Consider the following 25341-nt stretch of genomic DNA (forward strand, 5'->3'; position numbering starts at 1 on the left):
TTTTTGCTTCTAGACCTTTTCCATTGTCACATAGGTTGTAGTTTTTGATATTATTTAAGTATTGGCTACAGTTCATTTTTTTATTGTTAATGATTTATTTATTAGCATTAATTATCTCTGGCTTCATTTGCAATTAAATCTAACTTTTAATAGCTGGTTATTCAAGTTTAGTTAAGGTTTTGCTTTGTGGTACTGTGTATTGATCCCTAGGCCTTTTTCATGCTAAACAAGTACTATACCAGCGAGCTATTTCTCAAGTTCCTGTATAATGTTAGATATTTTATAAATTTATAATTTTTATGTTACAGATTATATTTTATGACAACCTTGGTAAATTGCTCAGAATGGCCTGTCGTTATTCTTCAGCTATCTCCTGAGTAGTTGGGGTTTCAGGTATAACTCCACAGTATGTTCTGGCTTTTGGAGCATTGTTTTGTTTTTGTCATATTGGGAACTGAACATTTAGGCTAGGGCTCTCCCACCAAATTGAGTTCCTAACCCGTGGAGGGTTTTTTGGTGTTGATCAATAATACATTTGGGTCAAAAGGAACTTTCTTAAGCAGAGTTTTTTTTTCTGCTCCAGCAAATCATAAGACCAAGAAAATTCTTTACACAAAAATTAACAGTAAAAGAGATTTAGGAGTGTTGTTCTTAGTTGATTACATAAAAATTTATGCTTTCTTAAACTGTATCAACTGGAAAATTAAATTTAATCAAAGAACCTTGAGGACATTATACCAAATGAGATAAGCCAGTTACTAAAGAGACATAGTATTTGATTCCAGTTAGGTACTTAGAACAATCAAATCCATAGATACACAAAAAGAATGGTGGATGGTAGTGTTCACTGGCAGGGGAAGGGATGTATGGAAAATAACAATTTAACACACACAGGGTTGTAGTTTTACAAGAAAAAGAAAAAGTACTAAAGGGCTGGTGATGGCAGCTCAGCACTGTGAATGTACTTGATACCAGTGAATCAAATATTTAAGATAGTAAATTTTGCTTTAACACAATTAAGAAAAGGTGTTATGGTATATGAGTAGACCATAACAATTATAACAACAAAGTAGACAGTAGACATGGGAATAATTTCAAGTTTCTTGTACAAATATGTTTCTTTTTTTTTTTTTTTTTTTTTTTTTGGTATTAGGGATTGAAATTGGGTCTTATACATGTTAAGCAAGCAGCACCAACCACAATACTATATCCCTGTCCCTAACATCTAAACATCTAAATCTTACATAATAAAATTAATACTTCAACCTCTTAAATCTTTAGTTTTTTGAGAGCATAAACCCAGGCCTTGACCATATTAGGCTAATACTCTACCACTGGTTTACAACCCCAGTTCTAGAATCCCTGTCTTGCCTGCCTCCTGTTCTGCTGTCACTAGGATTACAGGAGCATACCATTATTCCCAGCTTTTTATGTGGGCTCTGAGGCCAGTGCGTCACCAACGGAGCCATCTCTCCACGTCTTTGCTGTTTCTGTTTTAGAAAATACCAGACTGTACACTGAGCCATTTTAGGTGACTGTATTTCTTTATATATAGGTATTCCCAGGATACTTAATTAGTTTAGTCGTTGCAAACTTGATCTTTAACATACAGATTGTATTCGGTCCACAGTCTGTGTAAGCTTTGGCTTAGTGAGGTTTTCTGCTTCACATTTAGGGTATGGGCTCTTTTAACCACAAGAAATTTAAACCTAAAAATGAAATTTGAGATGCGAGACATACAGGTGTGTAAACCACTTGCCCTTTGATAAGGGCTCCATGGATTAACTTATCAAGTGATTTGAAACATTCTTCAGTTTTATTTTATGTATGTTTGGAGAGGTAAAGACAAAGAAAAGCTGTGTTATGTTTAAAACATTTATGTACCTGGGTTAGAGGCAGGGGTGGGAACACAAACCTTTAATTCTAGCAGTAAAAAGCAAAGGCAGGGAGCTCTAAGTTTAAGTTCAGCCTGGTCTTCATAGTGAGTCTACATAGTACATAAGTAGTGAGTTCTAGGTCATTGAAACCTACATAGGCAGATCCAGTGTTTAAAAATCATAATATATATGAATATAAACACTAATAAATATTAAAATTAATAATTTGTTTTTTATTTGCTTCACATTTGATTTTTCACAAAAGCTACATTTTAGGGAAGCCAACAAGATGGCTCAGCAGGTAAAGGCCTCGTCCCTAAACATGGTGACCTGAGTTCCATTTCTGGGACTCCAAAGGTGGAAGAAGAAAACCAACTCCTAGGAGTAAGCTGTCTTCTGACCACATGTATGATATGTGTCATGGCACACGCTCTTGAGTGGTGTGCACATATATGTACAATAAGTGAATGTGATTATTTTTTCAAAATAATTTTTAGGGGGTGGAAATATAGCTCAGTGGTTAAAAGCTCTGATTGCTTTTCCATAGGACCTGGGTTCAGTTTCCAACAATCACATGACACCTAACAACCATCTGTAACTTGAGTTCCAGGGGATCAGACACCTTCTGGGTCCCCACAGGTACTGGGCACACATGTGGTACACAGATACATGCAAGTAACACACACTCATAAATTAAAAATCAATAAACCTCTTTTTTAAAAAAATAAATTTGGGGACTCTAGAGATGGCTTAAGCAGTTTAAGAGTGCTTACTGCTTTTGTAATGGACCCAAATTCAATTCCCAGCATCCTTCTGCACTTACTTGTACACACACTTATCTATATTAGTAAGTATAAAATAAGTACTGTTTTAAAAAGTCAGTGTATAAACTACTTGTGTGGTTAAAATTTTATTTTTACTTGGTTAACTTTATGGAGACTTATAGGGATAATTATCTTGACCAGAATTTATGTATAGGTCTGAGAATAAAAATTAGTTTTGTTGATTCTGAAGCAATACTATATACCTTTCTACTTTGTTGGGTCATTTTATCATTTTATATTTATTTTAGAAAAGCAAGTCACAAGGGCTGGGTGTATGGCTCAGTTGGTAGCATGCTTGTCTAGTTTGCATAAAGATCTGGGTTTGATTCCTTTCTCTTTTTTTTTTTTTCCCCCAGAGCTGAGGACTGAACCCAGGGCCTTGAGCTTGCTAGGCAAATGCTCTACCACTGAGCTAAATCCCCAAACCCCTGGGTTTGATTCCTAATATTGTAACCTGGCCATTGTGTTATATGCCTAGGGGCAAGATAAAGAATTCATTGTTATCCTTGGCTACATAACAAATATGTGGCCAGCCTGGGCTACTTGTCTCATAAAAAGGAAAGCAAATGATAAAATTACTTATGGAAGGAAGTCAGTTGTATCTAAAACAACCATTTTATATTGGATGATTTATTTTTCATAAAATAGTATTTCTTAGTCAGACATAGTGACACATGTCTATTATCTGATGCTCTGGAGTCCGAGGCAGGAGGATTTCAAGGTGGAGGCCAGAATACGCAACCTAATGAGAAGGATTCCTGATTTGCTTATAAAGATGTCAGGGAAAGCTATCTAATTTCCCATTAAACATACCTGATATTTAAGCACTTTTCAGCCTTATATTAGTAAGTGATACCAATTTTCTTTGAGTATAAAATCAATATTATCTTTTGTATGCCTCTATTTATAATCCTTTAATGAAACTTTTTTTTACTTTTATTTTACTTAATCTTGGGCTGCAGATAGTCATACATATGCATACAAATACATTTTGTTAGGCCAAACAGCATTAAATAATACTGAATGTGTATAGAGACTCTCAGCTTATATTATTCTCAGTAATATTTCATTAGTCACTTACTTAGCACCAAGCTATAACATTCTAATGTTTTTCCTTGGAAAGTAATTCGTTAGTGTTTTTTGTAGATTAATTCTAAAATGATCAGAAGTCTTGTAGGTCTTCAGGTTGGATAACTTGAAATCTAATAATAAAATTTTTTATGCAGATCTTTGATGGAAAGCAGATTCCACAGAGAATGGTGGATGGATGGAATGCCTTTTTCTTTGATAAAACAGAAGAACTGGTAATTTTTGTATAATTACTATATTATAGAATGCTCAATGATATTAGGACTTATATACTTTAATAATTTTACTTGTTTTTATTTTTTTTTATATTTTAATACCATATATTCTTCTCTCTTTTTTTCCTTATCCTCCTCTTCCCATATTTCTCCTTTCCTTCCCATTTCGTTAACTGAAGAAAAAGCGTTTACCTTCACTTGGAAAGAACACGGAATCACTAGGAGAGCTTTGGTTAGGACTACTTCGCTTCTATACTGAAGAGTTTGATTTCAAGGAATATGTAATCAGTATTCGGCAGAAAAAGCTGCTCACTACTTTTGAAAAGCAGTGGACTTCTAAATGCATTGCAATTGAAGGTGAAAAGAGTCTACCTCTTGTTTTCTGTCACTCAATAATTTTAAAAGTCTAATTCACTGACTTGGTTAGTTTGAGAATATATAGCATTAGACTCCTGTTCAGGTATAGTCCACTTAATGGTATAATACTTAACAAATATTAATTTACAAATATTTATTTTCTAGATCCTTTTGACTTGAATCATAACCTTGGTGCTGGTGTTTCTAGAAAAAGTAAGTTTTAAATGTAGAGAATATATGCATTAAAATATTTGGTAAGTAGTGTCTAAATCTTTTATTATCTTCTTTCTTCAACAGTGACCAATTTTATTATGAAGGCATTTATCAATGGAAGGAAACTTTTTGGTACCCCCTTTTATCCACTCATTGGCAGAGAAGCTGTAAGTTTTCATTATTTGAAAATTTAATTCTCTTTTGCTTATAGAGCTTCATTGTCATTGCGTTTTTTTTTACAGATGGCAGAGTGAAAGGGAGGAAAACCTTTGATGCAGATTTTCCCATTCTCAAATTCATAGAAAAGAGAAATCTGAAGTATTACCTTACCATGACTTCTGCCTACCATCTGCTGTAGCTGTAGTGTACTGGATTAGACTGCAGAGGCTGAGCTGTCCCTCCTCCGACTCCAGATGCAGTTTTCACACTGCTGTTTGGGCTCCCTCAGCTTTTGCTTGCTTTTTATTGCTTGGGAGACCACAGAGGAGGTTTCAGTTTTAGCAGGAAAGACTTGAACAGAAAAGATCTTGAGAATACCTATTTATTTGTCTTTACATATGAATGTCCCTGGAACTTGTTCAGTCCAGTCTTAGGAGTCTTCATTTTTATGGTAGAGCAAGAAAAGTTGGATGTTTTTCCTCTTGGACACTTTTATGTTTATTTGTTAGCCCCTTAGTAGTTAATAGTTAAATAGGAAATGTCACAACACAAGAGTTTTGAAACATGAAATGAGGTAGAAAAAACATAGTTTCACTAATCCGTTAATTGACATAGCATACACATTTAGTGACGTCTGGGAATTATGGTAATTCTGACTATGTGCATGTTCAGTAGGGACGTGACAGTGGAAGGCAACAGTGCAGAGTACTAATACGAGACCTCAGTAGACTTGAAATGTGCTACCTTCATCTTATGAATAAAAATTCTACTAGTCTTTTATAATTCAATACATTGTAACTAGTCCCTAGTTATATGGAGATATAAAAATCTTTAGTTTTGTTTTTTATTTAGCATGAAAACAAAATGTTATTTTGATGCTTAGAAAGAGGAGTCTATGAGCTTGCTAATCATTTTTAAAATCTTTTTATTCTCTTTTAAGTTTTAATATATGGTATTTCATAAGTTATTGTTATGTATTTTCTTTTGGACATTTTGTCTTTATTATGTCAGTATTATAATAAACAGGAACTATTCACTGACTTTCATGCTCACACTTAATATCTTTTGTACTATTAAACATGTTGTATACTTGTAAAATGTCCAGAAAGATAAATATTTGGTGGCTCACAGTTATAATTTCAGCTCTTGGTAGGTGGATGCAGGGAAATCGAGGCCAGCATAGATGTTATTGTGAGACCCTGTTTCAAAGCCAACACACACACACACACACACACACACACACACACACACACAGAGTATATTCTACTTTTATCTTTCTTATTTCCACTTTATTTTTTTCTACCATTTGGTTCTCCAATATATAGTAATCTACTTTCTCCTTATCCATCAGTTGTCTTAGGTCTCCATTTTCTTTTCCCATTTGACCTTTTCTATCTTCTGTTTCATATTTTTTTTTATTATATACTGCCTACTGCCCTTTTATATCTATATATGTTCAACCTTATTATTATTCCAGGAATCATTTGTCTGTTTAAATAACACTAATGGGAAAAGAGTCATAAACCCAGACAGTTTCTAATGTTTGTTACATTTATAAATAAATACTTGCAACCCTCAACTGGACTTTCAGTATAATTTGAGTCTTATTACTTGTAATCTTTCATTCTGAAAAAGTTATTTTAAAGGGTCGGAGAGATGATTCAATGGTTAGTAGCTCCTGTAGACGAGCAGAGTTCAGTTCCCAGCACCCACATCAGCTCATAACTGTCTGTAACTACAGTTCTAGGGCTCTGGCCTCCATGGGCATCAGGAAGCATAGATATGGTATGCACACATACATATACATGCTGATAATCACATGAGTAAATAAGTAAATAAATAAATAATAAAGCTTTTGTAAGTATTTTAACTTTGGTTTAAATCAAAATTCACTAAGTTCTGCATTTTGTCCTAACTTTATTTCTTTTTTCCCCATTAATTTATTCACTTTACATCCTAATCACAGCCTCCCTCCTTCCCTCTTCTACTACCATTCCCATCCTCTGAGTCACCTTCTCCCACTGTACCTCTTTCCCTCTAGTGGTGAAGGGGAGGGAGCCCCCCACCCCACCCTGCCTCTTACCAACTCACTCTGGCACATCAAGCCTCAATAAGACTAAGTGCATCCTCCTCTACCACTGAGGTCAGACAAGGGTGCCCAGCTAGGGGAAAGGGCTCCAAAGGCAGGCAATCAGGTCCAAGCCAAAGACAGGCCCCACTCAAATTGTTGGTGACCTACTTTATTTTATTTTCCTTTTTTCTTCTTGTTAGAGACGGATTACAGATGAGTTTTTGCCATGCATCTTGATAGAAAACACTGTCTTTTTAACCTCAAGTAAACTACTTTACATATACACTCAAAAAATTACATTCTTCTTAATCAGCAAATCACATATTTTGATATTCTTAAATATATGTTTTTGCAAATATTTGCTTTTTCATTATGTAAACTCTTGTATTGCATTTCATGTTTGCCTATCACCTAAATGTCTTAAAGTATTTGTATTCTGAAATTTTTAAATCTGAAAAATAGGTCACTAATGGTGAGGTTGAGAAACATGAAGATCATTCAGTAATAGTATGGCCATTGCTTGGTGATTAATTAGAAATATAGATAAAGAAGAACAAAAGAACAGATTCTAAATGATACCTGTTGCTGCCCTGAACAACTGGACAAATGAGAAAGAATTTTTTCTTTTTGCTGTTTTCTGTTTATTATTTGTTGTCATGGTTGTTTTGTAGAAGATAGAATTGTAACTATACATAGTGGTACATGACTGTAGTCCCAGCACTTGGATGTCAGTCATAAAGGGCCTCTGTCATGTGGTGTCCGAAATCCGACTGAGTTTATTTCTGTGCCCATTCTAAGCATGTTTGCTTTAAGCTTTGGGCTTCTTTGTTCATTTTCTAGCTCTCTCCCTGCCATTTGGCTGCCTGCTCCCATGTTCATGCTAGCTTAAACAGCTTTGTTGAGGTAGAAGTCTGATAAAGTATAATTCAGAACCTTTTGTTAATGTGAATATTCAGCAACTGTATCAACAAAATGCATTGTTTTTATTTCTGAGGTTTTTTTTTATTAAAAGATTTTGTTTTGGGCTTTAATTATTTGGATACATGCTCATTGATGTCTGGGTATGTTCACTTGGGTATCTCTGCTCTTGGAGAACAGAAACATTAAGTCACTTGTAGCTGTAGATACAGACAGTTATGAGCTGTTTCATATAGGTGCTTGAGATTGAAATTTGGTCCTCTGTAAGAGCAGTACTTAATTACAGGGTCATCTTTCTAGTTGTTCCTCCCCCACCTCAGTCACATAGATATACAGAATCCTCCTCGTCCTCCTCTTCTCCTTCTTTAAAAAGAGGAAGTAGAGGCTTATTAAGTTAAGAAAAAACTCCTGAGTATAGGACAGGTTCAAGACAGCTCCTCTTTCTTACTCTTAATTCATTAGACTTCTTTTTCTAGACTTTATGCCTTTTGTTCAGTTAGAATCATACAATTTGTAGTGTTTTAGCCCTGGTTTCTTTCTTTAAACATATTTTAAAGTTTCATACATGTTGTAACGTGTCAATACTTTATTTCTTCTTATAGCTGAATAATGTTTCCATTATATAAATGTACTATATTAAAACCCATTCATTAGTCATTTAATCGAGTTGCTTTTGTGCGGTAGTTGTTATGAGCAATGTTTTTATGAATATATGGGTAATTCTTTTTGCATGAGTATGTTTTCATTAAACTACACCAAGAAGTAGAATTACTGGTTTGTTTGAATATGTGCCTGTGTGTGTATGTGTGTTTAACTTAGCTTTGCAGTCATACCAGATTTATGTATGGTTTTCAGTTTTTGTACACTAACCATTGTTTTATTTTTAATTCTTTTATTACCATTCTATTTTGGTATCTCTTCCCTTTATCCTAGGTTTTACATGATTTTATAGGTAGCAGATTTGTTCACGTGGCTTTCAGGAATATGCTATTGTTAGGATAAACCAGTGTTTCTGAAGAACTAAGCACTGAGACAGTTAAGCAAGTGCTAGGAAAAGTAAATGAACTTAGTACTGAGACTTGGAAACCATTTATATATATATATGTTTTTTACTACTACTACTACTACTACTACTACTACTACTACTACTACTACTACTACTACTACTACTACTACTACTGCTGCTACATATTCTTTAAAGGCTATTTGCAAAGCTAAAGAGATGGCCCTGTAATAGGAGCGCTTCATAATTCAGTTCCTGGACAACTTACATGTAACTCCCAACTTCAGTAGACCTGATGCCTTCCTCTTACCTCCTGGGTTCCTGAATGTACACAGTCCATGTAAACCCAGGATCAGATATCCATACACATTTTTAAAATTAATTTCTTTACATAAAATCATTTGGAAAGGAGAGCAATTCCTTTTGGTTTTGTGGAGTTTTTTTGGGATTGGGTATCTTTTTTTTTTTTTTTTCTTTTTTTTGTGAGACAGGGTTTTTCTGTGTAACAGAGTTCTGGCTCTCGTGGACTTTTATGTAGAAATAGTGTGATTTAACAGAAAGCATGAGCTTTGTAATCATTACAGAGAAAACTTTAAATCTTTCATAAGAAACTTAGCCAATTTCATTACCATGTGCAAATGATTTGAATCTGAATCTCTGAGGTGCAGTTCTTCTGTAAATTTAATCGAAAATAACATTTACTTTATTGAGGTTCCACTTGAAGCTTCTCTGCATTGTAATGTGGTGGATACAAAGTATTAGTTCTGTTACCTCTTAAAATGTTATAATAATTGTAATTTTTTAAATTAAGCAGTTATATTTGTTTAAAGCCAAGTTTTTTTCTGTGTGTCTTTGGCTTTTCTAGAGCTTGCTCTGTTGACAGTCTGGCCTCAAACTTTTAGAGATCTGTCTGCATTTGGTTTCCAAGTGCTGGGTAAAGATGTGTGCCACCACTACTTGGCATAGTTCTAAATTTTACTTTTTTATCCATAATTTCAATTATAGTGAAATACTGTTAATGTTGGGGCTTTTTTTTTCATATTGATCTTTGCATTTGGGACATTTTACATTTTTTAATAGTAAAACTGTATTTTTCCTGCAGGAGTACTTCTTTGATTCAAGAGTATTAACAGATGGAGAATTGGCTCCTAATGATCGGTGTTGTCGTGTGTGTGGAAAAATAGGTCACTATATGAAAGACTGTCCCAAAAGGAAAAGGTTAGCAAATAATTTTTTATCAGTATTATAGACAAAGTAAATGTGAGACTGACTTGTATTTATAATTTTATTGAGAAATGTGTTAAGTATGAAAGTTATTTTTTTAATGTTCAAGTTTGTTAATTAGATCTTTAGTAAATAAATGCTCATCTGAGAGGAATTTATTTTGTATTCGTAATAACATTTGTTTATTAATTCATTCATTTTTTTTTAAATAGAAATGTTTTTCAAAACATGCTATATGTTTGGAACTTCTAGGAGCAAGAAACTAAAGGACTTCGTAGTTATACAAGTTCATAAGTACAATCAATTGAATTCTAGAGTTACATATAGGGCTATATCTGTATATTATGTTAATTGAGAAATACATGTCCTTTCCACGACCTCAAGATATATCTGTGGGTCTGGACATGGTGGCACACGTACCTTTAATCCCAGCTCTTGGGAGGCAGAGCCTGTGAATTCTAGACCTATGTAATAGGAAAATCCTGTCTCAAAAGAGCAGCTACAGCAAGGAATCTAAAAGAAAAAATAGAAGAGGAATAAAGGAAGAAAAGATATGAATGTGATTCATGCATTTGGAAGATTTTAAAAAGAATAAGTTCTATCTTCTGTCACTGGTGGTTATTAAATTTAGGCAAGGTGCTTATTTTCTCTAAACCTCTCTTCTTTAAAGTAGTGATAAGTATCAGTTTCTAAAGGTCTTAGAAGTTTAAAACTTGATAGTAAAAATTTTTCATGTGGCTGAAAATGGTGGAAAACCCCTTTAATCCCAGTATTCGAAAGGTAGAGGTAGGAAGATCTTTGACCTTGAGGCTGGTGGATTCTACATACCAAGCAGTATAGTGAGAGCCTGTCTCAAAAATTAAATAAGCAAACAATGTCATTAAAGGCTATGATACTTAAGTTTTGTCATATGACTTAGGTATACTATAAATAGAAGTAGCCTTTTTTTAAATTTATATATGTAAGTACACTGTAACTGTCCTCAGACACACCAGAAGAGGGCATCAGGTCTCATTACAGATGGTTGTGAGCCACCATGTGGTTGCTGGGATTTGAACTCAGGACCTCTGGAAGAGCAGTTAGTGCTCTTAACTGCTGAGCCATCTCTCCAGCTCTAGAAGTAGCTTTCTTAGAGAAAAGCATAGAATTGTGTAATTAGACCGTTTTTTATTATATATGGTTTAGTTTATTCTGTGACTTATCAGTTTGTAAGTTCCTGGCTCCACATTATTGGTATCAGCAGTTTACTGTTTAGACTAAAGAAGAAAGACAGTGAAGAAGAGAAAGAAGGAAATGAAGAAGAAAAAGACTCCCGAGACCTTCTTGACTCCCGAGACCTTAGGTGTTTCATATGTGGAGATGCCGGACATGTTCGCCGGGAATGCCCAGAGGTCAAGATGGCCCGCCAGAGGAATAGCAGTGTAGCAGGTAAGAAACGATAAGAAAAATGTTTGCAAATGTTAACTTACTGGTTGCTAGGGAGAAAACTAAGGCTGTTGTACACGCTAAGCATATGGCTTATTACTGAGCTACAGCACCAGTACACTGCATTTTGGGAACATAGTGCAGGCTGGCCTCAAATTTGTGGTCTTCCTGCATCAGCTTTCTTGGGATTACAGATGTATAATACCTGGCTTTAGGTATTTAATTTTTAAGTGATCTGGGCTAGGGATTTAGTTCAATAAGAGTACAAATCTGCCATGTACAAGGCTCTAGGTTTGATGCTCTACAGTGGCAAATTAAAGGAAAAAAAAGACAAATTCAGAAAAAAAAAACCAAACAACAAAAACTAATTTATATGAGAGATTGGCAGGCATCTTTTAAGCCCACTATCCCTGAGAAAGAAACAAGTGTCTGGCATAGGCTGTATAACAAGAGTGTGTTTCACAAACCGGGTGGGGTAAGAGATGGCTCAGCTGTTACTTGATACTCCACTTGGGGATGTGATCAGTTTCCAGCATCTGGTATAGGGAATGGACAATGCTGACAACTTTAGCTACAGGGGATCTAGTGCCTTCTTCTCGCCTTTATGCATCTGTAAATAAACATTATACATGTAGGCAAAATATTTATACACATAAAATGAATTATAATAAAAATAAAAATGTATGAACAATAAAAGAAGGGGAAGAGGATACAGCTCAGCGGTAGAGTCCATATGCAATGCCCTGGCTTTGGTCTCAGCATGGAGCAGGACAAGGGAGCATGGCACACATCTTTCTCTAGAATAATCTTTGCTTGAAAGTTTGCTTTAGTCTGCTGTTTTGGGAAATCTATATTGCGTATGTACAGTATACTACTGTACTTTCAGTAATCAATGCCAGCCTTATTTCAAAAAGTATAGCTTGATAAAATTTATAGACAAGAAATTGTTAAGATATTGGAGTTTAGCGTCATAGCTCAGTGTTGAGTGCTTGACTTACATGTAAAATCCTGTGTTCAACCCACAGTGCCACAAAAATAAATGCCATTAAAATCAGTATTCTGTAATTTTATGGAATTCTGTTTATTCATTCCTGTTACTTTCTGAGGTCCGATACAGAGTCTAATGCTCTACTCAATGCTGGCATGGTGCTCACTGTGCAGGTCAGGTTTTGAATTACAGAAATCTTCTGCCTTAGTGCTTCAAACATTGAGATTATCGATATGAAACTGTACCTGCCTCCTGCTTTTTCTGTATCTTGATTTTTTTTTCTCTGTGATGTCTTCTCTCAGCAGCCCAGCTGGTTCGTAATCTTGTTAATGCTCAGCAGGTGGCTGGTTCAGCCCAGCAACAGAGTGACCAGTCTATAAGGACTAGACAGTCTTCAGAGTGTGTAAGTACGCTACCTATGAATGAGCTTGACAGGAAAAAAAAACCACAACTTTTCATGTGTCTTAGTTTCTTTTCCTGTTGCTATAATAAAATATGCCATCAAAAGCAACATAAGGGAGAAAGAATTTATTTTAGTTCACAGCTCAAAGTCTAGTTGGTCAAGTCAGCAGAAGTTTGAAGCAGCTGTCATATCACGTCTAAAAAAGGAAATGGATGCACACTCATTCATCTTCCTCTTCACATTTTATACAGTTCAGAGTCCTGGCCAAGAAAAGGGTACCTGTTCAGTAGGTGTGCCCAGAAAGAGACCCACGTCCCCCGGATTCTAGACTTTGCCAAGTTGACAGTTGTCTTAGGGATTTATTACGCTCAAGAGACACCATGCTCGGGTTGGGGATTTAGCTCAGTGGTAGAGCGCTTGCCTAGGAAGCGCAAGGCCCTGGGTTCGGTCCCCAGCTCCGAAAAAAAGAACCAAAAAAAAAAAAAAAAAAAAAAAAAAAAAGAGACACCATGCTCATGGCATCATATAGGAAATTTTCTGTAAAGAAAAATACTTAATTGTGACTAGTTTATAGTTTCAGAGATTTAGTCCATTATGGCCATGGTATGAAACATGGCAGCATGTAGACAGACATGGTGATGAAGAAGGAGCTGAGAGTTCTACATCTTGATCTGCAGGCAATGTAAGGAAACCACCATGTTAGGCTTAGCTTGAGCATATGAGACTGCAGAGTCCACTCCACAGAGACATTCTTTTTCTAACCAGGCCATCCCACCTAATAGTGCCACTCCTTATAGGCCAAGCATTCATGCACGAGTTTATGAGGGGCATTCCTATTTAAACTACCACAACAGTAAACACCAACCATCATATCATGTGTAATATTGAAGATCACATGATAATTTGTAGAATTATTCTTGCTAGACCCATAAGTTAAAGTAACATTTGATTTCCTATTAATGTTGTAGCTTCTTAATTTACATGAGCCTGTTTTCTCATTTTTATAATAAAATAATATGGAGGACCAAGTATTAATGTTGCTTAGGAGTAAAGTATTAGTGTTAATAAAATAGACATAATGTTGAAATGTTCCTTTTCACATTTCATATTCTTCATGTTGCTGAACCTAGCTGTAAAAATTTATACTTTTATTTCCTAGCATAAATTAATTTTTATACTCCTATTTTTGAGACTACTTTGACTAAATGTAGGAAAGAAAACATGCTTTTTATGTGTAATATTCAAAAAATAAAATTATAACACTGTGATATGTTTTTTTGATTCTAACCAAAATAAAGTTTGGGAGCTGGCATTAGAGATAGAGGCCTGGAAGACCAGGGCAGCAACATGTTGAGTTATAAGCCAACCTGATCTAGGGACCAAGACTCTGTCGCAGAAAGGGAGATTTATATATCTACTAAATTGAAAGACTATTCATTTATTGCTATCAGTATTTCATTTACTCAGTATATGCTCTTTAGTTAATAGCTTTATTTTTTTCAGAACATTTATTTGAATGTTCCCACTGTTTTTGGTTTTCTTTGTACATACAGCATATTAGTCAAGGCTGTCTTTGGAACAGAATTGATAGAATAAATATGAGTGTGTGTATATATTTGTTATAGATTGGCATATACTGCCTGTGGTCTGCTTAGTCCAGTAATGGCTGTATCCTGACAGAAAATCCCATAATATGGTAGCTGTCGAATCCTTGGGACTAGGTGTTTCAACAGTCTCTCTCACTCTGGTGCCAGAGCTCCAAGGAAGTCCTAGAGAGCTGTCAGTTTTCAGTTCACATTGGAAATTCAAAGTAGATTCTAGCACCAGAAAAGAAATGGTTCAGGATAGGTGATCCTGCTAGTGAGATTGAGGCCAAACAGAAAAAAGTCCCTCACAGGTGTGCCCAGCTCCTTGGGTTTTAGTTACTTTCAAATGTAGTCAAGTTGACAAAGTTAGCCATCACACATAGGCATTGTTGTTTTTTAATAATGTTGGAGATTCATTTCTATTAGTGTAGTAGCTTTGTAGTCCTTTACCTGCCTGTAGCTTAACTTCTTCTCTCTTTTTTTCTCCCTCCAATCTCATGCCATGGTATCCTAGAGCTCACAGTATAAATCAGGCAGGCCTAGAACTCGGCCTCTTCCTCCTGAGTGCTGAGATTGAACGTGTATTCCACTATGCCAGACTTGCAAATGACTTTTGTGTATATTCTCCTCACCTCACATGTGGATATCTAGTGAGTGAGAATATAACTTGTGAAAGACCAGAGTATCAAATGAGAATTCATACTTCATTGCACCCTTTTAATTAGTTCCTTTAGTGTTTTCTTTAAGTAGATTTTTTCATTATTATTAAATCAGAAAAATTATAAATTGCAAGTTAATTATATTCCTGGTTTGGTTAAAATTTTCAATGGTTTTCTACTGCTCTTCTATAAATTGCATAAATTACATGATATACAAAACACAGGAGCTCTCATTGCCTTGTTTCTGTTTTTGTTTGGTTCTTGTTTTATAATGGAGAAAAGATCTGGATGGCCTTGAATCCTCAAGCTGACAGGCATACTTACTGATCATTGTATAACAACCATATTCATGATTTACTTCTATTTTATGTGCATTGGCGTCTTGCCTGTGTGTATGCCTGTGTAAGGATGTCAGAATCCCTGGAACTGGAGTTAGTAGCAATCGTGAGCTCCGTGTGGCTCCTCTGGAAGAGCAACGAGTGCTCCAAAGCACTGGACCATCACTCCAGCTCTTAGTTTGTTTCTTTTTTGAAAGTTTCTCTGGGTTGCCCTGATCTGTGGACTAGAGTGGCATCGAACTCACCAAGATCCACCTGCCTCTGCCTCCTGCATTATTTCTGTTTAGTTCTTAAGCCTCAGATTCCCTTAGCTATATACTTCACTATTTAAGTTCTTTTAGATTTTAGTTACCTTAAACAGTTAAGAATTTCCATGCCCATTGCCTTAGTTGGGTTTTATAGCTGCGAAGAGACACCTTGACTATGGCAACCCTTAAAAAGGCAACGTGTAATTAGGGCTGTTTCAGAGGTTCAGTTTATTATCAGCCTGGCAGGAAGAATCACAGCATCTAGTCAGGCAGACATGGTGCTACAGAAGCCTGAGTTCTACATCTGATCTGAATGCAGCCAGGAAGAGACTGGCTTCCATGCACTGTGTAGAGCCTGAGCATAGATACCGTCAAAGCCCTCCTACACAGTGACTCACTTCCCCTAATAAGGCCACACCTCCTCCAATAAGGCTACACCTCATAGTGCCACCCCTTTGGCCAAGCATTAAAGCAAATGTGTCTATGGGGGCCAAACCTCTTCAAAACACCACACTTATAGACCTTCAGACATACTGTTTCTGTTGCAAAATATTCTTACCGTCTCTGTTTCTTCTTTTACCAGATTTGGTTTTAGTTTTTATTCTCAATTTAAAGGTTAATTAATCTTGGAAACTCCTTCATCTCTACGTTTCTTCAGAAGTGGAAGTTAGGTATTTGTTTATCATAGTAACAGAAGTGATACTTTTTGTGTAGGGAGAATTAGTCTCAACTAGTAGCCCAGTTTTGCTACCCTCCTGCCTGCTCAGACAAGATATAATACACGGCTGAGCCTGCCTGTCTAATTATACAGTCTTTATCATAGTAAGAATTGTAATACTTCATTATAATTACTTTTGTAATTTTTTTCTGCTCGCTGATATCTGTGTGCAGTAAACTTTTAAACTTAATGAAGTCATAAATGTATATTCAGTACCTAGTAATAATGCCTAGTGTGCACAATTGTTCAGGGGCTGAAAGAAAGTGGCTGTGTGTAATTTATGTGTTAATTTGTAGTTGACAAAGGAAATATATGTTCATGACGATAGGTTCTCTCTCTTTTTTTTTCTTGAACATTACTCACGTGAGAGAATTTGAGCACCTTGGGGAAAATTTTATCTCCATGTAATAGATTTTATTATTTGTTATATACATCATATAGTTCTGTATCTGATGTTCTAATGAAATAACTATTATATTTTAATAATCTTAATTTTTAAAATTATCTTTTTTTTCCTGCAGTCTGATTCACCATCTTATTCTCCTCAGCCTCAGCCTTTTCCACAGAATTCTCCCCAACCGTCTGCTCTTCCCCCACCTCCATCCCAGCCAGGATCCCAGCCTAAGCTTGGCCCACCCCAGCAGGGAGGCCAGCCCCCTCACCAGGTTCAGATGCCCTTGTATAACTTTCCTCCATCCCCTCCAGCTCATTACTCACCCATGCACGGTATGGGATTATTGCCAATGCACCCCCTCCAGATCCCTGCCCCGTCGTGGCCCATCCACGGCCCAATGCTGCACTCTGCACCTGGCAGTACCCCCAGCAATATTGGCTTGAATGATCCCAGCATCATCTTTGCACAGCCTGCTGCCAGGCCGATGGCAATCCCTAGCTCTTCTCATGATGGACACTGGCCTCGTACCGTGGCTCCCAACTCCCTGGTGAACAATGGTGCAGTGGGTAATTCGGGTAATTTCCCTTTTTTTCCTTTTATATTTGGTTGTGGAAAGGTTGGGTGACTAGTATTATTTGTTGAATGTGGAGTAACAATGAGAAGAAAGGAAAATAAGTTGTATTGATGAAGGTAGAATATAAAATTAAACCGTATGGGCTATAGATGCAGACTAATCAAGACTTGAATCTCGTTTGCCATTTCTCAGTGTCTTGACATTATCTCTGTGCATTTCTTTCACTTCTAAGATAAGGATATGAATAGCTTCTAACAGGAATGTTGAGTATTACGTGAGGTAATACTTATAAATATTAGTCCTTATTGTTCTCCTTTTCACCTTTACCTGACTTGGTGTAGGTATTATTAGCAATCATCTTATAAATGATCAAATTGAGACCCTGCTGTGTATGATACTGCACATTAATGATTGAGACTAGCCTAGGCTACATGAAAACCTCTCTCCAAGAACAAAAGCTGACAGACAGGCAGGTGTGGCAGTGTATTTGAGGCCAGCGTGAAGTACATGCTATGCTTTCCCCCATTTTAGAGTAGTGAAATTGAAGAAATAAGTAACTTAACTGTTGTCAGCTGGTAGAGTGAAGGCTCTAAAGTGAGGAGCAGTTCACTTCTTCATGCCTTCCCTTCCTTCTCTCCCTCTTGTTTTAATTGGGAAAGGAGGTAATAAAAATGTTTTACTGTAGGCTTAAACACAAGGGTTAGGAGAAAGAAAAGCACTCAGAACAAAGAAAACCTAAGGAGAGGTCTAGAAAATGAGATGTGCCCAAGTGAGGCAGTGGGCTCTTCACAGGAATGTCACTTCTCTTCCCTTCTTGTTGTCTATTCTCTTTCCTTCTCTTTCCTGTATATATTTCCCTCTTTCCCTTTTTTTCCCTTTTCCCTTTCCCCCTCTACCCATTCCTGCTGCATCACAGGGTGGCGTTGAACCCATGCCAGTCCACTTACTGAACTTCGGTTCTGCTGCTTTATTGCTTGGATTACAAAAATGTGCCACCATGCTTGGCGAAAGTATACTTTAAGAAAGCAAAGGATAACAGCATTTAATAGAATTAATAAACAGTATTTTTCTGATATTTTAATAAATATAGATTTGAGACATATAATAAAAATGTTTTAAGGATTATTTAATACATTACATTACTAAAATGTTCTTATACTTGCCTATTTAAAAATAACCTATTTGCTGCATTTGCTAGTAGTACTCAGTATCTTTACCTTCCAAACGATTATGGAAACCTCACATAAACAAGAATTATGCATCACCAGTAAACTTATTTTCGCTGAGCTTAACAGTTTGTTTTTTAATCTGACTCTTTTTCACAGTGTTAAAACAAAATCTCAGACAGTGGATCAAATTTGCTTTTAAACTTGCATTTGGGATAATTGGGTGACTAAGCAGGTAAACGTCTACCATTGAAGCCTGATGACTTTAGTTTGGTTTCTAAGATTCACATGGTGGAAATGATGGGACAAGGCAAGTGTGTCCTCTCACTTCTTCCACAGACATGTGGTGGGCACTGGCACACATGCATACTTAAGTTGCTTAACCTGCTTTACAGTGCAGCTCTGTTTCAAGACACATTCTACCCACCACACACATCTTCTCTCTCTTCCTCATCATCCCACTACTTCCACCTACCCTTCCTCTCGTTCTTGCTGTCATCGGACTCCCACATATACACAGATTTGTCTAAGAAAGGTGAGGCCAAAACTTTATTGGTTTTTTTTTTTAATTTAATGGTGTCCCATCATTATTGGTAATTATTGTTAAATTTCGGTTTCACTAATTGTAAAGATTTTGTGATTCTTTTCCCAAGAACTTTTTTCTGCTAACAAATTATTCTAATATATAATTTGCATAGGAAATACAGACATTTTCAATGGGAGTATTGTTTGGATTTTCTAGGGTTTAATGCATGCTTGGATGACACTGTACCATAGAGCTGTATCTCCATCCCCAAAGTAGTTACTTCTCACAGGAGATGCCTCTAGTCTGTTAGGAATAAAGCAAATTGTTTTGATAATCAAACATCAGAATGTGAGTTCTGTGGTTCTTAAGACCAAAGAAGATAGGGTATATGCAGTTTCTGTGCTTAAATCCGTCAATAACATTTATCATGTATATGCTGTAATTGTCAATGAGTGTAAAGACAGACCCCATATTTTTTCCTTTGATAGATTATGTTGAGGTACTTTTTTCAACCTGCCAGTGGTATATCTTGTTTTTGTCATAATGGACTAATATTTAACAAAACATCTTGGAAATCTACCATGCTCTGTCTTACTTTGGTTTTTAAAGTGGTTGCTTCTACATAGGAAGTCTTATCCATTACCTGTAATACCAGTTTTCATACCTTCTGCCTTGGCCTAAAGATTTCTTAATTAACATCACTGCCCTCCAAAAGCCCTTGAGTCTTACTGATCTTGTCCTCTGATTGAATTTTATCTTTGTCTGTTTGTTTCCTTAGTATCTATATCATAGCATTTGTCTAATTGTGTTAAAATCATAGCCTTAGAATGAACTTCTAAAGCAGTGGTTCTCAACCTTCCTAATGCAGTTAATCCTTTAATACAGTTCTTCATGTTGTGGTGACCCCACAACCATGAAATTATTTTTGTTGCTATTTCAGAACTATAATTTTTGTATTATGAATTATAATATAAGCATCTGATATGCAACCCCTCTGAAAGGATTGCTCACCCCCAAAAGGGCTGAAACCCAAAGATTGAGAACCACTATTTTAAGAATCTTAAGATGTTGGGGGGATGGGTAAATCACTGGTACTGAGGTGAGACACAGCATCAGATGAAGGCCAAAGGTTGTTTATTTCTGGCCTTGTAACTCTCTAAGCTGATGGCCTCTGGCTGTTTAATTCTTAACTCTTCTATGGCTAAAAGCTGCTAGTTTCTGGTAATTAAATCCTGTTGGTAGCAGCATGGGATTAAGAGAAGAAGGTTTAGTTATTTGGCTTGAACCATTCTTTCTGGTTCAAGAGTCCCTAACTGACCAGGCAAGAAGCTGGGAATTCATTAACTCTTTGTGAACCAGAGAAAAAAGGAAAGATAAAACAGAAATCGAGGGGGGACGGGGCAGAAGGTCCAACAAACCTTTATTTCTGTTCTAAGTATTTATACTTTCTCTGACAATTACCTCATATAACTATCAGGTAGAACCGTAACAACAGTGTAATTGATTATATGATTTTCTAAACACTCTTACAATCTAACTTCATAGTAAGTTTAAGGCAACAGTTCATGTCATAGGTTTGAGGAATTATAACAGAAATGTTTACATGTCTTTCCACGGAGACTAGTACCTGATTGAAAAACATTCATTATCTATCTTATAGATCCATAAGTTCATTATAAATTTTAAGCGGTCATTTTTATGTTATAAGTTAGCATGGTTTTGTCAAGAAAGAAATCATCATCTTTGTGTCTTATTAGTTTTGAAGTTTTATATAGCTAAACTACTCCATTTACTCATTTATTTTCTGTCTTTGCACCTAATTTGTGCATTCCTAGTTTATGACCTTTAGCTACCAAATGGTCTCATACCTACCTAGAAGGAATGTTTTTCATGATTGTAAATTTTTTCCAAGCCTGCTTTCTTTTCCTAGTACAATTAGCCCATGACACATGGTTTACAGAGCTCCATTTGTAGGTTTTATTCTATAGGGGGCTTGAAAATACTTGTATCAATTTAGGCATTCTGTAGAATCATAATCAGAAATTATGAACTCATCAATTCATCTACACAGCATCACTGTGTGAAAGTATATCTTTATATTGATTCTTCAGGAAATCTGCACAATAGGGTTGGCTAATGCTGGGGAATCATTAGGCTATGTGATAGTGACAGGTAAGGCAAATCAGCAGTAAGAAGCAATCCTGGGACGAAATCTCCAAGTACCGTACATTCTTAGAGTTCACCCATTATAGTCAACCAAAATGGTGGGCCATCTCCAGAAAATTTACTTGCTTGCCTTAGCCTTTTCTAGATCACCTCTGACATTAAGAATTTTTTTGTCTGTACCTCTATACTATCTAGATTAGTGTCTGACAATGTTAATGTATTATTTATGTTCTATACTAGTACTACATAATAACCAAGTGTTGGGTTTCTAGGTGTACAACTGATAATAATATTAATCCTGCATGAAAGTAGGACTAAGTGGGACTATATTAAATTGAAAGTTAGGTTTTTATCTTTTAAATGGGAGATCACAAATGCAGTTGCCTACTGCCTCAGTTATGCATTCAAGGTTCTCAAATTTAGGGACATTGCAGGGATCAGCACATCCCAAGTGCAATGGAAGAATTAGGATTTGATTAGAATGGAAGATTCTGTAGTTTATACTCTTCATATGTGTTTTCTTTTTTCTTTTTTACCATTATTGTTTGAGATGAGGTCTATATTTAGCCCTGTCTCTTCTGGATCTCACAGAGATCCACCTGCCTCTGTCTCTGGAGGCCTGGGATTAAACTTACCCTATCACCCCTGGATTTCTCCATTTTTGAATATAGTGTTATATATTTGGCTATGAAAACTGAGCAAGGGAAATTGAGGTATATCCTTCAAAATTTTCTTTTTTTTCCTGAAATATTATTTCTCTACTGGCCATCATAATACCTATTCTCATTTATTTTGCAAGCCCTGAGTCCTTAAGTTTCATCTCTCTTAATTACAATATGGCTTTTTAAACTTAACCATCATTTTCTGATTGCGACCCCAAGAAAACTGATTGAGAAAATACAGCAAATACAGACTTTTCCATTCCACAGCTCCTAATCGGAATTAGAGGTTAGGGGTGTCTTTCAGTTACTCTTTCACACAAGTGTTACCTGAATAAGAAAAACTCGAAGCAAAAAAAGAAAAACTTGAAGCATCCAGTTTGGTGGTTATTATACTATGAAAAACATATACCTTCAAGATACAAACGACTTTTTTGAGATTGTCCATAGGAAGAATATGACATGACTCATATTTAATTTTTTTCATGTGTGTGGGTGTGGGTGTATGTGGATGTACACACCCACACCCATACCCACACAGGCTTACATATGCTACATCTCACATTTGGAGGTCAGAGGAAAACTTTGAGGAGTTCACTTTCCCCATCCACTGTGAAATTCTGGATTTAGGCTTAGGTTTTCAAGCTATTGGGGAAGTACCCATTTTGCCTGGATTCAGTATATACATGTTCCTTTGTATTTTTCAGAGCTGTGTAAGCCACTTAACTTTTAAAATCATCATTTAACGCTGAGTTTCCTAATGGAACTATAGTAATTTTCAAAACAGATTTGAAGCAATATGTTTGGTTACAAAACCAAGTTTTCAGCCATAGTACTCTAACCTCTTTTTGGTACAAGCTTCTTTTGAATAGGATTATGGCGTAGTTGATATTATCAGTCAGGTTCTCTGTTCTAGATTCATTGAGTGGCCCAGGATGGCCATAATCCCCCTGCCTTTGCCTCAAGTGCTGGAATTAAAGGTATTTGCCACAATGCTCAGCTTGAACATTTCTTCTTTGGTCTTTTTCTATGATGCTGCTGCTTTTGTAGTCCCAGACTTTGAGTGCTTTTTTATTCTCAGACTTTAATTCATTCTCATCCTCTAAATTACTCATCTTGCTACTTCTGTCTGTCATTTAAAATTCTAGTTAGCCATGATAAGAAAATTATAGATTAGGTATCTTTGGTATAGCAGATATATTATTGTATGTAATATGTATATATATAAACATTTTGAACAAATAATATTGCTTGATTCTTTAAAAGAAATTTGGTATCTGGATTTAGCATAATACACAGCTCATGTTAGATACTTAGTATATCTCTAGATACAGTAGTATTTGAGTTACTAAACTTAATATTTTAAAATGTGTGTGTGTGTTTTTTTTTCTTGTTGGAATGCAGAGCCACGTTTTCGAGGACTAAATCCTCCAATTCCATGGGAACATGCACCACGTCCCCATTTCCCCCTTGTCCCAGCTTCGTGGCCTTATGGTTTGCATCAAAACTTCATGCATCAGGGAAATCCAAGATTTCAGCCCAAACCCTTCTACGCTCAAGGTACCAGTGCTTATGATGACTCAGCATCAGGCTGGGTGGGTTTTCTTCTGAGCTGGGAATCTCGGTGGAGGCCATCCATGCATTCAGCAAACATTTATTGAGATAGCGTACTGTATGCCAGACTGTATTCACTACTTGTTACTTAAATACTAGGTAAAACAAAATACCCATGCTTAATGCATATTTTAATATGCGCGCAAAGCATGTCAAAACTGCCAAAAATAGTTGTCTATCTAGGCTGGACTTGGTATTAGAGATTGCATCTGAATTTCATCTTATAAGAATTATTTATTACCCTAGAATTTAGAAAGAAGGAAAGTGTTCTTAGTTAAGGGAATGCATTTAAAATATCACTGAGTTTTGTCTGATAAAAAAAGAAAGGAGATGGGTATCAAGGATACGTGACTGGTAATTCTAGATTGGAAGGTAGGCTGAAAATTTTGTAAAGGAGTTTGGATTTTGTTTAGGAAACTAAAGATCTAATAATGTTTGAGTCAGATTAGTAAAAGTAATACATGAATGACACTGGAATTAATAATACTCATCTGCTACTAATAACTGTGACTGAGGTAATAAAGATTACAAACCCTACATTTTAAGGATTAAAACCATTTTATCTTACTTCAAAATTATCAGTCTTAAGAGGGGGTAACCTTCCTGATCTATGAACTGCTGGACACTTGGATAGTAGAAAGCAGTGGTTCTCAACCTTGGGGTTGTAACCCCTTTCAAAGGACCCTTTCACATGGGTCACCTAAGACCATTAGAAAACATATATTTACATTCTAACTCATAACAATAATAAATTACAGTTATGATATAGCAATGAAAATAATATGGTAGAAGTCCCCACAACATGAGGAATTTACTGAATTAAAGGGTGCCAGCAGAGAAGGCTGAGTTGAACCACTGGTATAGAATGAATGGCAGGACCCTGACCATGGTTTATATCTCTTGAGCAGAGATCTAAAGCTGAAGTTATGTCAGTTATAGGAAAATTTGCAGTTTTCTGCATGTGGAGTTTCCCGTTTCTTGCCCTTTTTGATTTCCTGTCATCATACACCTATATTTGCCTTTCCCTTCCAAATGTTTTGTTATTATGTGGATTTTTAAAACACCGCATGTATAACTAGTTAACACATTTACTTTAAGGGGGTGTTGAGGTAAGTAAACACAAACCTTTCACAAACCTCTGCTCTCTGTTGTCTCTAGCAGAGAGATGTGCCACACGTCGCAGTAGAGAGCGTTGTCCCCACCCACCACGAGGAAACGTGTCGGAATAATGCCAGCCCACAGCAACCAGCCAATCCTGATGTCTCAAGGGTATCCGTACCTCAGTGTCAGTTACACTCAGCAGAAAAATTGACATTTAAGGAAAGGAAAACAAATCAGGTCCTGATTTAAAATTTTAACACACGTTTAGATAGCTTATTTAAATTCTAAGACTGTTTTTAAACACTGTATTATTTGTATATAAATATGAACTATAGTTTTTACTGGTATCACTAAATTGAGTGATACAAATTTCATCTATTTTATTACCCTATTTTTAAGGGAATTTTATGTTTTGTTTAACCTTGATGAATTGTATAAAGAGAGAATTTAAAAAATTACATTCTTTATTTTCTATTAGCTGTATTCATACTTTGGTTGCTTCAGACTTTATATATATTGTTCTTAAGAATTAGGAAAGGATTTCATGTGTTTTAAATTTGTCACTTCTATTCTTTACAGAACCTTGTAGTGCCAAAAACTTTTTAAAAGGTTAAAAAAAAAATAAAATTACAACATAAAGATTCAAAAAATTTTTTTCTTTTACATACTTGTATATTGAATATATTCAAACTTGAATGGAAAGTTGCTTTTTTGTCTGTATTTGAAGTTCTATTTTAAGTTAATAAATCTTTTTGACAAGAGTCAGATTTGGTTAATTCATCTGGTATAGATGTTAGGAATACATCGAAGTAATTGAACGAATTTA

The 25341-nt window shown here is 35.8% G+C and overlaps 1 protein-coding gene and 1 long non-coding RNA gene across 14 annotated transcripts in view; one reads left to right on the forward strand and one right to left on the reverse strand.

Moving 5' to 3' along the window:
* Tut4 (terminal uridylyl transferase 4) overlaps positions 1 to 25276 on the forward strand; it is a 180314-nt gene extending 155038 nt beyond the window's left edge. For 4 of the 13 annotated variants that reach the window (XM_063287719.1, XM_063287718.1, XM_063287716.1 and 1 more), the window contains 9 exons: positions 3928 to 4005; positions 4185 to 4362; positions 4528 to 4575; positions 4660 to 4742; positions 9829 to 9944; positions 11191 to 11378; positions 12666 to 12766; positions 16837 to 17284; positions 23205 to 23678. In XM_063287719.1, the coding sequence (XP_063143789.1) occupies positions 3928 to 4005; positions 4185 to 4362; positions 4528 to 4575; positions 4660 to 4742; positions 9829 to 9944; positions 11191 to 11378; positions 12666 to 12766; positions 16837 to 17284; positions 23205 to 23461 (1497 nt within the window). In that variant the 3' untranslated portion in view covers positions 23462 to 23678. Of the gene's footprint in view, positions 1 to 3927; positions 4006 to 4184; positions 4363 to 4527; positions 4576 to 4659; positions 4743 to 9828; positions 9945 to 11190; positions 11379 to 12665; positions 12767 to 16836; positions 17285 to 23204; positions 23679 to 24572 lie in introns of those variants that run through there. The other 9 variants (XM_063287722.1, XM_039109973.2, XM_039109972.2 and 6 more) reach the window with 9 other exon arrangements.
* LOC134486964 (uncharacterized) lies at positions 87 to 24679 on the reverse strand. The gene is made up of 2 exons (XR_010066576.1): positions 24540 to 24679; positions 87 to 19278 (listed from the first exon to the last, which is right to left on the reverse strand). It is a non-coding gene; the product is annotated as an uncharacterized LOC134486964 (long non-coding RNA).
* Positions 25277 to 25341: the final 65 nt, after the last annotated feature.

This window comes from Rattus norvegicus, chromosome 5 (genome assembly GCF_036323735.1).
Source record: "Rattus norvegicus strain BN/NHsdMcwi chromosome 5, GRCr8, whole genome shotgun sequence".
NCBI lineage: Eukaryota > Metazoa > Chordata > Mammalia > Rodentia > Muridae > Rattus > Rattus norvegicus.